At 43.1% G+C, this 16344-nt stretch overlaps 1 protein-coding gene across 2 annotated transcripts; it reads right to left on the reverse strand.

Annotated features, from left to right (window-relative positions):
* Positions 1 to 4977: 4977 nt before the first annotated feature.
* Positions 4978 to 15576, reverse strand: LOC119897315 (cbp/p300-interacting transactivator 3-like). Of its 2 annotated transcripts, none has more exons than XM_038710927.1 (2): positions 15460 to 15576; positions 4978 to 6675 (listed from the first exon to the last, which is right to left on the reverse strand). In XM_038710927.1, the coding sequence occupies exons 1-2, from the start codon at positions 15529 to 15531 to the stop codon at positions 5878 to 5880; spliced, it is 870 nt and encodes a 289-aa protein (XP_038566855.1). In that variant the 5' UTR covers positions 15532 to 15576; the 3' UTR covers positions 4978 to 5877. The 2 variants fall into 2 exon arrangements, with proteins under 2 accessions (XP_038566855.1, XP_038566856.1); XM_038710928.1 differs by lacking the exon at positions 15460 to 15576 and adding an exon at positions 7602 to 7810.
* Between the last annotated feature and the right edge of the window lie 768 nt (positions 15577 to 16344).

The following is a 16344-nucleotide window of genomic DNA, read 5'->3' on the forward strand; positions in this document are numbered from 1 at the left end:
CTTACACTCTGCAGACAAGTGTGGCACAGTTAGAGAGAAACAATGTAAAAATAAAGTGCTCAGTCAACCACCTTCTCTCCAGCTGATACCAGAATTCCCAGCATGCCTTTGGGCTGTCAGTTGAGGTGCTTACAGTTCAGGTGAGGGTCTGGGCCTCAGATCATGGTGGGCCTGCAAAGCCCTGAGGCCTATGTTATAAAGAATGTACTTGAATTCTTTGTCAGGTTGATCTTTGGATCATGTTTCCAGATTGTGCAAACTGCATTATGTGTATTGTATAAATACTTCAAGAATTCTGAGTACACAGGTCCACACTTCAGTTACTGCAGATATAAACTAATATTTATTTTGCAATGCAGTGAGCACCACACAACATTCTGCAGTATAGGGCAATTTTGTCTGTTATTGGCGGGTCAACGAACAAAACTGCTGAGGGTTTTATAACCAAATAATGAAGAATGGAAAAGAAATATTATCACACATCAGAGGAACCGTAACATCTCAGAGACATACCCAATGCTAAATCAAATTTGATTTCATCACCTTTAATAATGAGGCTGCAGACCTGCTTCACATACTTATCTCCTGTGACTTTTGATTGGGAGATAATATCAGAACTCTGTCTTGATAGCCCTCACCCCAACACACTCACCTGTGCCTACAGATGATGTGGACAGGCTAATGTCAGTTTTCCTGCAAGGAAAATGTTGGTCACACGGCAGTGTGGGTATTATCTATCCAGGGATCACACATAAACGCACAAAAAAAATCCCACAAACCCTGAAAAGCCGAGGTATGACAAATGAAATTCCATGTTCACATTACTTTCCTTGGCATTAACACATTGATATTACAGTTAATTGAGATTTCACCAGCATGATAACACTTGAAAAGCCCCACAAGAACTGCTCTCTTGTATTAATTCCACACCCAGCCTATAGCCTGTTACTCGTCTTTGGTAGCATGTGCTTGTCACTGTCACCAGATTAGCACGCAGGCTTAAAGCCCTGCTCACAAAGACACTGTGTACAGAACATGGCTTGCGCTAATACTGTTTCCCTCAATTCTAACCCACAAACATGTAACTCTCCTGGGCTAGGCCAAATAATATCCTTGCTCACATTAAATTACAGGAGGTGAACACAATATAACTTCCTGCAACAATGACTACCTTTGTGAACCTATAATGTTCATTTTTGTTGAGACTGTCAGATTCACATCTATTTTATATTGTACAGTAAAGCATAAAAAGGAACACTAGTCGATTTAACACCTTGCTAAAATGTTGATGCTGTGATCAACATTTTAACCTTCAAAAGGGTCATATTTACACTGATTTTGTGTTGAGTTGTATTGAATTTTTCAAATGTTGTGAAATGTTTCTTTGGTATATGTTTAGCACATTCACACAAACTGCAAAACAATTAAGTTGATTTAAATTTATTTCTATGGCTGAATAGGTTTGAATTACACAATAAAACCCTTTCCATCTGGTAATCTGACAATTAAAAGACTAACAAATAAATAATATACTCAACATAATTTTGACAAGGGATGTTTCTAGTTCAGCTCTACTGGACATGCGCAGACACCAAAGTAAATGTTCTGCCACTGTTGCGAAACAGCAGCTCTGCTCAGTTTGGCTCAACTGGTAAATCACACAACCCTTAAATATTTACCACCTTTAGACATTGTTGGGACATTTCGATGTGTTTGAGTCGGCTCGACTGAGAAGTGTCAGCTGTGTGAAGGAAAATAAATTATTTACACCTCCTCCTCCTACTTCAAAGAGCTTGGCAAACCATTCAACCCCAGATTTGAAGAGGGGGAGGGGTCGACAGAGGAGTTGCTAGTCACTAGGCAACCTCTGTGTCACCTGCCCTGACATGCCAAAATCAGCTACTTACCTCTGGAGGCTGCATTCACAAGGTACACAGCTGCATTTAAAAGTCTCCTCAGCTGGATTCATATGGAAAACAAAACAATTACTGAGGCACAGCTAAACTATGGGGCTCCGGGAAAAAAAGTGTGATGTGATTATATTGCTTTTTCCCTTGTGTGGGAAAGAGGAAGGGTTTTGTTGCTTAGAAGACTTTAGTAAAAATCCCAGGAAGCAGAATCCAACAGTGCAACAACTGATGTTTTCCAGAGGGACCCGTTGCATTGAAATATCTGTGATGTGTGTGTGTGGGTTTTTTTTTTATGATGGGAACTTACAGCAAGGGGAGGAAAGAGCAGCATCCAGTAAACACTACATGTCAAGTGGCAATACAAGTTGACTGTTCAGCTAGAAAATCAGGAAGTTCGGCTTGAGCAACATGTCCACTGAATGAACGCTGCCCTGTGGGATCTGCAGTTTATTTACCTCCTGCCAGCACAAACACACCCTTCACACACACACACACACACGTTTAACACAAAACATGCCAAAAACCTCAAAACTCTCTTGTTAAAGCAGGCTAGTTCAAACATGTCCCTTGTTAATAAATAACTCATCCTCTCATCTGGGAAAGTCACATTTTCTTCCCACTTTGTGTATTTCACTCTTTGAGTTACAGTAATTGCACAGGGGGTTTCTTGACATGACATGACTTTTTTTTTTTTATTTCAAAATTAGCACTCCGATGAAGGTAATGCTCATTTTAATCATACTGTTTCGAAATGAGTACATCTTTATTTAATACAATTTTCTGGATATTCTTTCACTTATGGGATTTTCTCATTTACACCAACAACTGATCCAACTTAATCTACCAACATACTGTAGATGGAAGGATCCCAATGACCAAAGATGGCTGCACACTGATATTGAGGTAACCCTGTTAGCCTGTTTGATCAGGTTGTGTGCTGATGCTGTGTGTGTGCATGTGAAGACCTGACCATGCGTGACAACAGCAAATGACCACCTATCCATCATTGGCAGTAGGACCTGAGATTACCATGAGCTCAGGCTTGGCACCAGCTGGACCAAAGCCAGGAAAGAGAAAAACCAAGCAGTACTCACATAGACATACACAGATCATATATAGATACTGGGTCAGAAGGGAGGAATGTAATCTCGATTCCATTTAGCATTTCTCACGTGATGTTTAGCGAAGGGTTTTCAATGGAATTATAAAAGTGTTGTGGGAAAACCCAGCTAAGAAATCCCCGAGAACTAGAAAAAAAAATCCCTCCATCTCATTTCTAATTGTAAAGTGGAGAGATCCTTACATTTTCTCTCTCCCCTCCTTGTGTCTTGTCTCTTTCACTTTGCCTGTCTTCCTCTCTATCAGAATGTGGCTTTTGGTCTCTGACTTATATTGAGAAAACAGCAAGCTGCCACAGGAAGAAGACACAGTGTTGTATTGAGCAGTTGATGTGGGTGGGCTGAAAACGAGAGTAAGAAAAACAGAAGTAACTGTAAACGTCTCCAAGAGTCCCACCCTGCTTAGCATGAGTCTAGACTGGCCTCTGTGAGGCAGGCGGCAGTCATAACAAGGGATTCAGGAGAGCAAACAGGACTGTTTGGCGTAGTTAGCCATTTGTCTATGTAGTCACAATCAAGAAACCAAACCTCTGCATTTGATTGGGGCTAAACAAAGAGCTCGCAGTGCAGCATACAATTATAAGATATATGAGGAGACACAGTTCTGACAGTGTGCCATCATGACCCATGTGCCACACACCAGAAGACCAGCTCACCCTCATTGGCAATGAACAAGGGACCTGCAACCGTTACTGAGCACTGTGCCAAGGCTGTTGGCCTACTTATGAGCCATTCTCTTGACAGTGTCAAGCCAAGAAAATACACACAAACACACACACCCTTAAGCAAGTCTTTGTTACTTGAAACAAGCCTGCATTCAGGGAAAGATATTTCAGTTTGGATCATCCATGATACCACCTTTCAAACTGAACACATCAGCCTTTTAACACAACGGGACAAATGAAAATAGATGACATAACAGAGCGTCAACTTAAAAATTGAGCAATAAGCAAACACTATTCCTGGTTGTGAACAACAGTGCTCTCATTTTCCCCTCTTTACTCATGATGCCGCTAAAGATGCCTTTGTTGACAATGTGAAAAGCTAAATGTGGGGATGGCGTTCCCAAATATGACCTCAATCACGCATTTTCATAGCCTGAAGGCACAAAACAATCCAACAAACTCAGCCACCACAGAGAATCTCTTTACCCTAAATTTCATAATGAATGCTATTTTACGAGAGAAATTTTTTTACTCCTCCAACTGGCTGTGGAGAGGAGTTGCTTTGAATTTGCACAAGTCAATTTGTTCAAAGTTACTGTTTAGAGCCAAAAGCTAGTTTCTCTGACCATCCACTGGGTGAGCTGGGGAAAGCAGCACTGTCTTGGAGTCCGGGCTTACAAGCTTTAAGTCAGTTAAACCCCCATCATGGTAAGCATTCTTTAGTCATTTTCACTTCCCCCAACCACACACACACACACACACACACACACGTTTGGGGTGCAGTCAAGAAACCAGTTATTCAAATGCTGCTTTTGTAAGCTCACAACACTTTGAAGGACTATTTTACACAGTTTTGCCACCTATGCCATGGCATTTGCTTTGATGACCACCAAGAAAGAAATGTTGAAATAATAAGTCCCATTTGGATATCACTACCTGGAATGTCATATCAGATTTACACTGACATATAACACAGCTCCTCCTTTGCTAACTTGCAGAGAAACATGTAATTATCACCACATGTCAATCATGTTGTTATCAGTGACACTGTGCCTTCTGAGCAGTGAAAATGACAAATTGAGGAAACAATGTGATACTGAAAACCCAGGAGGTTTGGAGTAGAGTATATCCTTCTCAAAAAGCATAAATATTTTATCTGTTTAAATGTCTCCACCCCAGACTTTAAGGGAACTGAGGTTTCCCTTCACCCACAGGTTAACTTAAGCACTTAGCTAGCTCTCCACTGCCCGGGGGAAAAACTGTGCAATGAATAGAAAAGCAGGCCACATTTCTATCCAGGCCATCTTTATTGATCCTCAAAACCCCTTTCACAAAGACCATCCCCCCATCTTGACCACAAAAAAGGGGACAATATAAACAACCAATAAATAAGATTCTGCGCAATTAAGGCGGTTCTACATCTCCAATAGATCACAACAATGTGGACATGTTGGAGTTATACAGCTTCATAGAGTACAAGCAGTAGATTCTTTTTGAGAACATCACATCTAAAAAGGCAGCACTTTACCAAAAGCGAACCATTTTTAAGATCCAGATGAGACTCCCATTCAAATGAGATAATATTGTACTGTCATGACTGACTTTTGTGATAGAAAATCCAGGCTTTTTAGATGACCCTGTCATCTCAGCTTATTTTTAATACTAGGCCAAAAGGAATGGGGGGAAAAAATCATGAGCAGAGAACTTTAATTTAATTTTTCTCCCCCATCCTAATCTCTGGGGGGGGGATCATTAAAACCACTTGGATCCCAAAATGGACAATATGGTTCTTTATATCAGTTTTCTCAGATAGGAATAAATAAATACACCTTTTACTGGTAAACTGTCATGGAGTCCAGGCTTGGAAACTACACAGTGTCATAGCGTTGTTCAGAGTGGCTTTTAAGAATTTCTTTATTACATTCATGTTCAGGAAATGGGAGATGTGGCACTAGGCCTTAAAGCCAGCCACCCTCTGGCCATTAACACATGTGAGACTCGAGAACTGTCTGTTCTCTGTGGATATCCAGAGTTCTCTTCCGTGCATCCTGCGCCACACCTGGCTTATAGTTGAACAGGGAGGTGCTCACTAAATAAAAAGTGAAAAGATGAGCACTCTTCATCCCTCCTGGACAATTCCCACTCTTCTGTCTCCATTTGTGCCTCTTTGCAAATCAGGTCCTCTCAGCAACTAACAGTGCTGGGCTGCTGTTTGCTGACAAAGTCTGAGATGAAGTCAAACTCATTCTGGCCCAGGAAGAGTTCTGGCAGCTCCTGGACCCGATCCAAGCCCAACTCCATGACCAGTGAGGTCAGGACCTCCTCGTCAATCATATCTGCATCCATGCCGTTCAGGGCCAGGGCCGGCCCAGCCATGTGCTGCATGTTAGCCAGCTGGGCTGGGTTCATACGGTACTGGGTCGTGGGCCCCATGTGATTCCCACCCATAGGCCCCAGTGGGTGCCCATGGTACTGGGTGTTGAGTTTCTGAAGCTGCATGCTGGCCATGAGTTGCTGGGATGTTAACCCTCCGTTCATGAACTGTTGTTGTTGTTGTTGTTGTTGTTGCTGCTGCTGCTGCTGCTGCTGCTGCTGCTGGACTTGTTGCTGGTGCTGGTGCTGGTGCTGCTGCGGATGCATGTGATGCTGCTGCTGAGGATGATGTTGCTGCTGGGGCTGACTATTATACATCATGTTACCAGAGGTCATCTGGTGATGACCCATCTGGGCCCCGTTCAGCTGTCCATTCATGGGTCCACCCACCATGCCCTGCCGCTGCCGCATGGCAGTCTCCATGTTGGCCTGGGCGCCACCGTAGTGCATCATCTGGCCATTGGGCAGCGCCCGCATGCCCTGCTGGTTGGCATGCTGCTGGTGACCTGCCTGCAGGCCGCCATTCATGCCCATCCTGTAACCGTGGAGACTGGCGCCCGCTGAGCTGTGATTCATGGGCATCATCAGATGGTCTGCCATGCCTCCTGTCTATGAGCAGAGAGGAGACACTGTCAGGACAATGCAAGGGGCAGACATTATGTTTGGAAACAGTAGGTTAAAAACATTTATGGGGAGGTGCAGCAAGATTAAGACTCATGGAAGGAACATTGTCCTTGTCCATTTGAACCAAACTAGTTAAGTACACAACAATTGTGTTAATGTTGCCATGTGTGAGATGTGCAGTGCAATAGATTTTACATCGCTGTGGTCCAAAACTATATAATATCCAGCCAATTGACATAATAGAGACCACAGCATTCACCTTCATTGAACAGAAACAAAGATGCAATTTTCTTTGTAATGTCACAAATCCACCTCAAGTTAAACCATCGAAAACGCTTCCGGAAAAAATATTAGCTATTGGCAATCCCTGAAACCCTTATTGTGCGTTTAGTCTTCCTAAAACATCCCCTCTTTGTGCCAGTGAATGAACGCGCAGGTTGAAATTACAGGTTAACTTACATTGTTTGGGTACATTTTTCAGCCAGATAATTCATGCACGACAGATCGACAAAACAGAGGAAAATGCATGCATCGCTGAATGCATAGCTTAATTCCCATCCATGTTGCATGTCAGCTGAGGCAGAAAAATCTGTTACATTTTACGCACGTAAGGTTGCAACAAAGAACACTGACATCATGCAACATCTCCCCAACAGCTGAATCACCACATTTCAACAAGGCATAAAATACACCAACGGCTTCGGTTTTCTGCTATTACTTTGTATCGATTTGTTTAAATGTTTATATTCGATGATTTAATGCACTGTATCCTACTACTGTCCATTTTGTTAATCTCGAATTTGAAACAAGGGAATGCAAACAATGGAGCAGCAGCAGCAGCCCCTGAGACCAACACGAACCAAAATCCCAATTTCTCCAACAAATAAATCCGATTAAAAAAAAACACATACCCGTATCCGCGACCGTTTTCACAAAGTTGCGCGACTTTGCTTCCGCTCGGTCTTTTAAAAACAGTTTTCCTCTGCAAGGCGAATCTCCTCTAAATTACAGTATGTATTCCACAGGGTTACGCTTCATGCCCAAGCGGGGACGGTGTGCACAAAGACTGCCGCATCAGATCTTGAAACGACTGCCTATTTTCTGGGTCAACTCAGGGATTATGTACATCTAAAAAGCTCAGAGGAAAGCAGTCGGGGAGAGGTGGAGCCTCGGTCCTGCCTCTTCTTTGTTCCTATTGGCCCTACTTAATATAATTGTGCATGGGCGTAGGAAGAAAAAGGGCTATTGGAGAGCTGTGACACAGTAGCCAATTTAAATACCCTCCTCCCCACTGTTTCTTTTTGAAATAGTATTTGGACATCTTGTTTGTCTTCATAAGTAACTGCTGCTGTTGTGGTTGAATTAGGACAACACAATGACAGATAGATAGATAGATAGATAGATAGAAGGCTATTAATATATTTTTTGTTTCTATGATTTAAGCATGTATGTAGGAGTCAGCATGCATGCTTATATCTGCCAGCGTGTGTCAGACAGCATAACACAAATTGAAATTCGTGTTCCCAACTTGTCTGCACCTACTTATCTATTTGGCCTTTGTGTGTGGTGTGTGTTTGTGTAGCAAGAGTGTTACCCTAGTATGTGCATGTACACTTCATCTCCAAGATCACTGAGATCACTGTTGGTCCATGTGACCCACCAGTCTGCTGTGTGCAGCGAGGCAATGGAGGGAGGGCAGAGGAATGTAGCCTGTGTGCTATTCTAGGCCACACTAGCTGCAGCGGCAGCGTAGCTACTGCCGTGCATGGGTGTGTTTGCCTCATTTACGTGTATGGACTATGGATGCAGGCACGTGTGTATGTTTCTGTATCAGTGTGTGTGTGTCCTTCCACACTGCAGATGCAAACACCCCTTGATTGCCCACTTCAAGACAATGACCTCTTGCCTGCAGTTGCAAATGAATGGAACCACTTTGGGAGAGTGAGCCAATCTATTGTCCAGGGAATTTGTCTATAAATGGTCAACCACTAGCAGGTTTGTCATTGTCCAGCTACTTTAAACTAGTGCTAATAAGCCACTCCTAGGTGTGGGCACTATCTGAGAAATGCACACAGCCAGAGAGTCCAAACAAAACACAGAATTAACATATATTTCTGTTGTTCTGAGATGAGCACTCTTATAAGAGGTTACTGCAGTCTGTGACAATATGACATGCATTTTAAAATGCATCAAAACTGGTCTTGAAGTCTTTATTTTTATCCATTGCCTGCATTTGCGAGTGCAGGGAATGTGTCCAAATCTTCTGGAGCTCACCAATCACATCACTGTGCCTGCTTACAACCCAAGATATTTGCATGAAATCCCAATCAGCCATGGTTCTGGTGGAAGATATGCATTTTGCATTTCATAATTATATATCCATTGAACAGGCTTGTATTGTTGTAATTAGATGGAGGATACACTGCAGTCATACCCATTTAAGGCTGTTTTTCTGTTTACAGTGTATGTTTCACAGATTTATCCACATCTCTGGCTGTAGTCTATGGTTTGGGGGAGGAGCCTTCACACACCTTGCCTTGAGCCATGTATTGATTTCTGTGCTTATGTGTATGAGTCTGCATGTGTGTTTTTATTTCAGGGATAAAGAGCAAGAGAGAGAGCTCATGTGAGCTCATGTTTTAGTAGGAGCAATAGGCTGGTGTTGCTTCCATTCCCAACTTGGACATACCCCTGTGCCACACAGTAAAACATGCAATAAAAATGCTGCTGTTGCAGATGGGTTTCACCTTCAAACAGGGTCTAAAGAATTAGTAGCTTAACTTCAAATTATTCCCAGCACATCAGTATGAGCTTTTTCAACCTCGGATGACCTCCCTCCATAAAGGGCCTCAGCATTCCTGGCAGCAGACAACAATGTAGCCAATGACTGCTTTGTAAGAAGTACAACTCTGCCCTTCCTACTTGAGCTTGTTTGCAACCATCTGTCAGTGCATGATTCTCGCTGTGCGATGTGACCGCACTACTTCCAGCAACCTTACAACTTCCTAGCTATTATGGAGTTGGCCATAAAAACATCTAACTGCTGCTTCCAGGCCCTCTATGTCAGACATCAAGGGAGCTGACAGACAGTCTTTAGAAATGTAGAGGCTAATGTTCATTGCTCCTCAACAGGGTCTGAGAGTATGTGGAAAGCGCCCTTGGAGCAACAGCAGTCACTGGGGTGGAGCGGAGTGGAAGAATGATGTTCTGCACAAAGGATGGTGCATTGCCTACCAACTTCATCCCTGGTGCTTGGGAGTAGAGGGGCTTTTAGAAACTTAACATCCCAAACCAAATTTGGAACAAGACAGATCAAGATCTTCCATCTGGCAGGCTGTTGGACATACCCTTCTGCACAGTATCTCTACCACTGCAATGCTTGATAATAGTATTGCTAAGTTTGTTTAAGCTTTAGACGATTAGATAGACAGCTACCCTTCACACTATGAGCAACAGTAGTAGACACTGATCACCCGAGTCATTTGTAATCAGTCACCAACCACTAATCTAAGACTAGGTGACTTGATACTACCTACCTGACTAATCCTCCCAACACTGGCTTTGCCAGTAATTGATGCCAATGTTAGCAATGTATAGAGCTTTATGTCTGGTACAGACATGTGGGTTAATAGAGGTGGGGCCATATGACCAAGTACACAGGAAATGCTGCCACATCCTTAAAACAAATTGGTTTCACTTGCATCAGCTGGCAAATTCCTGATATACAATGTGTTGTCTTATCTCAGATAAAACAAATACTCATTGTGTGCATTTTTCTCTGCTGCTTCCAATTGTGGTGATCCATGACTTTAAGCCTTTTTAGTTGTGGAACTCTCATGAGTCAACCAGACTAACACAATTACCTAAATGCTTGAAGTATAAAATGTAAATTGATAACACACTTCTCAGAACATCCCAGAAGTTTACACCTATGAGCTGTATAAACTATATGAATCACTTTGCTGACAACCTATTCTGTTATCATTGCACAACAGCATCAACATGAATGGACAGTCACCTTATTCAACTGGTGTCCCAGTATGCATATTTCCCCTGAGATGTGAAACCTCTCTCTCTCTCTCTCTCTCTCTCTCTCTCTCTCTCTCTCTCTCTCTCCCTCTCAATGTGTGGGGGAGGGTTGTTATTGTTCTGGTAAATGAGAGAGTCTCTATAAATACTCCCAAGGCTTCCTTCTTCGTCTCAACCACCAATCAACAGTCACTGTTCAGCAGAGCAGCTGAGAGAGCGCAATAAGCCTGAGTCAAGGCTAACGGGGGAGGGTCTGACTCAAACATACTGTGGTGTGGGTAAGGGACTTTGGACGGGAGGGAGGGGGAGAAACCTGGTAACTGCCACTCACAGATCTGAGGCCACAAGTGGGGGTGAGTCTGGAGTGAAAGTAGTGATTAGGTGGGGTGGGGGTGGTCAGAACGTACCACATTAAAGCAGCTTTCCAATGACTTCTGTGAATGTTCCATGTGAAGTTAAATGAACATTTTACACTTTAAAACAACTTTGGTCTGTCACACAAATGTGCCACAGATCTCTATATGACTTCTAACAAACTACAAATAAAGTCAGTCCAGTTGGGCTGGGCAATGTAACTGAAATCAATATTACAATATTGATAGTGTGATTTTCACAAAATTTTCAATAGCTATTTTTTCTGTTTCATTACAGCTTTCTTAGATTTATTGATTTGGAAAACAGATGCCAGATGAAAGATATTGACACAGTCTAATCATATTGTCGTAATATGAATCTGCTTAGAAGCATTATGATATATAATTAGAAATATGAAATCATTGCCCCAGTTAGTAGGGGATTTGCTTTCAATGAACTAATCATGTGACCACGTTAGAAGGCAGAAGTGTTTATAGCTGTTCCAAACATTTAAAGACAGTCTCTCTTAGGTGGCATTCATAGTGTTGCACTCATTTGCCAGAAAACGCTGTGTACAGAATGAAGAAAGGTTCATACCCTGCTTAAGCCTAGTTCTCACTGGATGATTTTAAGCCCGATTTGCCAGTTGCCGACCGTCGGGCTGTGATTGGGAGCGACTGACCTGTGCTTGCCAATAGTTATGTGTGAACTACTCAACGACGCAACAAAACAGCTTTGACGCATTGCCGACACCAGCCAGATATCTAGCATGCTAAATATCTTGAGCCGTCGTCTGACTCGGCAACCACATTAAGCCAATGAGAGCATGCAGCTGGCAGAGCAGCCAGCTAATTTTTCATAACAAAATGCTTTTTACTCAGCTCCAACTCTCTGTAGCACAGACAATCCCTGCTGCCCACGGGTGCTAATCCATTCTTTCACCCATATTCTTTGTCTTTATAACTTTTATCTTTATAATAATAAACAACTCCTCCGTTTCTTGTGTAGTTTCACGTCAAATCCTGTGTAACTTTGTGTGTGTTATTGGTGTAAGCTCGTGTAATAAGTGACCCCCTGTCGCCGATGAGTCAGGTAACATGAACACCACAACGACTTCAAGACTCTGTCACAAGGCAGCAAGTTGTGTAGTCTGAGGTACCCATCTACACTACTGCATTTTTGTTTTAAAACGGAGACCTTTTTCTACATTTGCACCTCGCGTCCAAACGAAGACCTAAATCGGAGGACTTTAGAAACACTAATGCAGACACTCATGTTTGGCTCTCTGATTGGGTCTTATAAGTCATGCAAAGTAGAAATATGAGGCTACTGCCAGAATTTTTGATTTAGTATTTTTATTAAATTATTTTGTGCAAATAACACTTACAGCCTACACTTGTACTGCGCATGTCACCGTTTACTTTGCAACGACTCCCAGTCTGTTTTCCGCTGCCACAGTCTTTTGCCAAATCTTCTGTAACTATGGAACAGACCATCTGCTTCATGTTTACACCGGCACACGCATGTCCACTGTATGTGAACGGCCACTAGATATACGTTTTCAGTCATTTTAATATAGACAGAGATCAACTCTGATATGCAACTGAAACGCTGGTGTGGACGGAGATCGTATTCGTTTTAAAACTCCTTTTTTAAACAAAAACAGAGTAGTGTAGATGGGGCCTGAACAGCGCAGCAATCTGCCGATGCTGAAAGTCTGCACGAGCCTTTACTTTCTTACCTCACACCTGGCCAATCACGGCTTGGAGTGAGGGTTACCAATTTTTGTAGTTTATGCAGACAGTCACTGCAACTTTACTCTCACTTAACCTCCATTCTCCAACCCCCTTTCCTCTCTGTAACAGCAGACTTTTCATGCTCAACTCAAAATATGGCAATTTGGAATAGATATAAACACTTTTGGCTTTGGACATGATCAGATGACACGTTGTATGTCTCTGTTGAAGCATACTGAGTCCTTGACTCAAAGAACGCGAAGTTCCTGTTAGCTGAGAAAGACCATGAAGGGATGTCTAAGGCACCAGATAACCACTGAAACAACTTCCCCACTACAGCTGAGAACTCCCAGTGTACTTATCATGACAGAAAAAAACATGATAAGTAAGTAGTATTAGTGCCTCCAGGTGTTCACAAACTCTAACACTGACTAAATGCAAGCTATACAAATACGACTGGAGTTCTCTCTGCTTTCATGTATCCAATCTTGGCTCATTACCAAGCAATGTCATTCATTTACAGTCAACACCACAAGTCCACTGCCTGCATTTCCAAGCAACACCATTCTTCAGCATTTACTAGCCTGGGGGATCATTGTCGATGCAAACACTAATCATGTCCCCTTCACTGCACTTCCTGCCTTATAGCCACTGATGACGTTTCCAGTTACCTCCAGGAACGTGCACATGCTGCGCAGTAGTGCGGGGGAAGCACAGACTGGATGGACAACAAGAGCCAGCACAACCTGTCAAACAAGTAGCTACTATGGAAGGAGGTAGTGGGAGAACACAGGGACAATGTGACGAATGACCTATTAATCATTCATTATCTCCCAGCACTGTTAATGAGGTGACGACTCTTAAATAATTAGCAATGTGACTGAAGCATATTTCCATAGCAGTAGCCTGAGGACATGGAGGGCATTGGGGACGTGTGGGGAAGGGAATATGGGATGCACCAGGCAAAAAAAAGAACAGCCCCCACACCAGCTTAGCAAACAATAACTATCCTGATAGGGGGCTCTGCGAGGTATGGACAGAGAGATAGAGATAGACAGAAGATAACAGAGATAATAACAATATTAAGACAAGAATGAGCCATGGAGGAAATAACACATTGAAATAGTTATGTCTATATGTAGTGGGCGTTTAAGTTGTTCACCCAGCAGCCTTCATTATCCGTCTGTCTCATTTCTAGAGGGGCAGGCGAGGGCCTTCAGGCTTTTCTAACACACAAGTCAACGGGGAACTGCGGCCGGCTAGCACCCCAGCCTGCCATGGGCCTATTCATCTTACACAAAACACACAAAAGAGCAGACCATGAGCCACATTCTTGACATCCAACCTCATCACCCCCACTACTCTCCCACTCTGACTCGCGCCCCTCCCCCAGTACCTCACACCAGCCAGGGCAGACAGGAGCTGCTATGCTACACTAACTCACTGGCTGGATGGCTGGCTGGTTGGAGTTCTTTGGTGGAGGAAGGGATGCATGGAGGGGAGGGAGGGAGTGGGAGAGAGGGGGCAGGGATGTTTTCTCTTCAGTCAGCTAATTGACTCACAGATGTCAGGAGGGCCTGTGGCAGGGCAAAGCACCCGGGGACACTTTTCCCCTCCACAAACAAACGTAACGCCTATGCACACGCATGCAGGCAAAGAGTGTCCACACATTCACGCGCATTTATATACGTGTACCTCTGGCCTTACTGTCTGTTCCTCTCAAACACACCTCTTCAGTAAACAGATATGTCTCTGTGTTGGACAGGGGGATAGGGGGTGGGCTTTTTCACATACTCAAAATAAATCTTAAAGTGTAAATATGACAGTGAGCTGTAATGTAGCTCAGAACTACAGAAACACCAGGAACTAACAGCCTTTTGTGGACAATAAGAATCTGGAATTCTGGGCATAATTTCTGTTTTCTGTATACCATCAGGGGAGCCTTCTGGCTGTCAGACTAAAGCAGGTCTCATCTACTGATACATTGGTGCAATAACACTTGGGGCAGTTCAAATGCTGTACAACCTATGATGTGACCTATTTTCAAGCCAAGGTTTCACGCCATGCCATGTTTGCACACTGCAATTGCATGTCCTACACTGCAGAATTCAAATATCTTCTCTGAACACCCAAACCACTGACAGCTGTGTATGTGTGTGTGTGTGTGTGTGTGTGCATCTGTCATCATGTTCACGTGTTTGTGTGTTCCAACTAGACTGCTAAACAGCTGAGCCCAAATTGAAAGTCAGTGCTGTCATTCCCTATATTTACCAAATGACTCACTCACAGCAGAAATCTGTTTGGACACACAGTTAGTATTCAAGCAGTCGGTTGCAACATCTTTGACAGCAGCAAAATAATTAGGAGGGAAAGTGTGGGGGAATGAGGAAAATATGGCAGAATTACAGTGGTGGACTGCTCAAATGCCAAAAACAGAGTACAATAGGATACCTTCAGTCACTGGGGTGGTAATAAAAGTAAAGGCAAGTTCTAAAAGGCACAATAATTTAGAGAGTATTCAATAATAGTTGATGTATCAGTGCATTTTCAGAGAAATTTATCCTCCAGGGGGACATTCAAGAGAGCAACTGTGCTGTACTATCAAGAAAACACAAATCATGCATTATTGAGTTCCCCAAAAGCTCTGTACCTGGGTGAAATTCCCCCTGTGGCCTTTGTCCATTGGTCTTCCCATCATGAGGTCTGTTAATGGTAGAGCCATATCCCACTCCTACATGGGCACTGACAGCTAGGCACCCCTGCCAGGAAACAGCTAGTTCTCCTTCCTGACTGGGGAGCCTATCTGTGTTACACCACCACTGCTTCTAAATGTTGAGAAATGTCCCGGTGAGCACATGTCTTAACGGGTTAACACATATGCTGTATATACACATGCACAGGCTTCAGCACAGACACACAAAAAGAAACACACACACGCAGGCCAATCCATTGCTCACTAGAGCTGCCCATAGTCCGCCTGTCCTCTTCCTGTTTTTCCATTCACCCACACTGTTGTCACTCTGGCCAGGAAGCTGTGGGAGAGATACGCATGACAAAGTCTCTCTTTATTAAATTGGCAGAGTGTCTGTAGTGCTTTTGGTGTCCCTGTATGTGTGTGTGTCTGTTTGAGAGAGAGGGAGAAAGAGAGAGAGCGAGAGAAGGAAAGCAAGCACTAGAGAGATGGGGGTGGGGACCTAAGCCAAGGGCTAGAGGCTTATCCAAGATCCACTCTAGGCTCATCCTTAGATATTGCTGTTTGAAACCATGAATCAACAGAGAACACAGAATAAAAAACAAAAGTAACTGCACTGCAAGAAACTGTCAAATAACATTTTCAGATACTGATTTAATAAGTAGCTGAATTGCATATTCAGGCATTTTGCTAACATGTATATCATCCAGTGAATATAATAGGCCTACACCTAGTGCAGTTATAAAAAAAATATTATTTATACATAAAACAGACACTGACTGTCAGAAGTAGAGGGTAGCACAGTTCATTTCAATGGCATTGCTGTGATCAGTGGACTAAACT

The sequence above is a fragment of the Micropterus salmoides genome, unplaced genomic scaffold (genome assembly GCF_014851395.1).
Source record: "Micropterus salmoides isolate LMB-PRFRI ecotype aquatic unplaced genomic scaffold, ASM1485139v1 Ms_hic_scaffold_11, whole genome shotgun sequence".
Classification (NCBI taxonomy): domain Eukaryota; kingdom Metazoa; phylum Chordata; class Actinopteri; order Centrarchiformes; family Centrarchidae; genus Micropterus; species Micropterus salmoides.

Coding starts and splice junctions, on each gene's coding strand:
- LOC119897315 (XM_038710927.1), bottom strand. CDS start 15,531: ATGGCTCTACCATTAACAGACCTCATGATGGGAAGACCAATGGACAAA. Junction 6,676..15,459: donor ACAGGGGGAATTTCACCCAG/GTACAGAGCTTT, acceptor CTCTGCTCATAG/ACAGGAGGCATGGCAGACCA.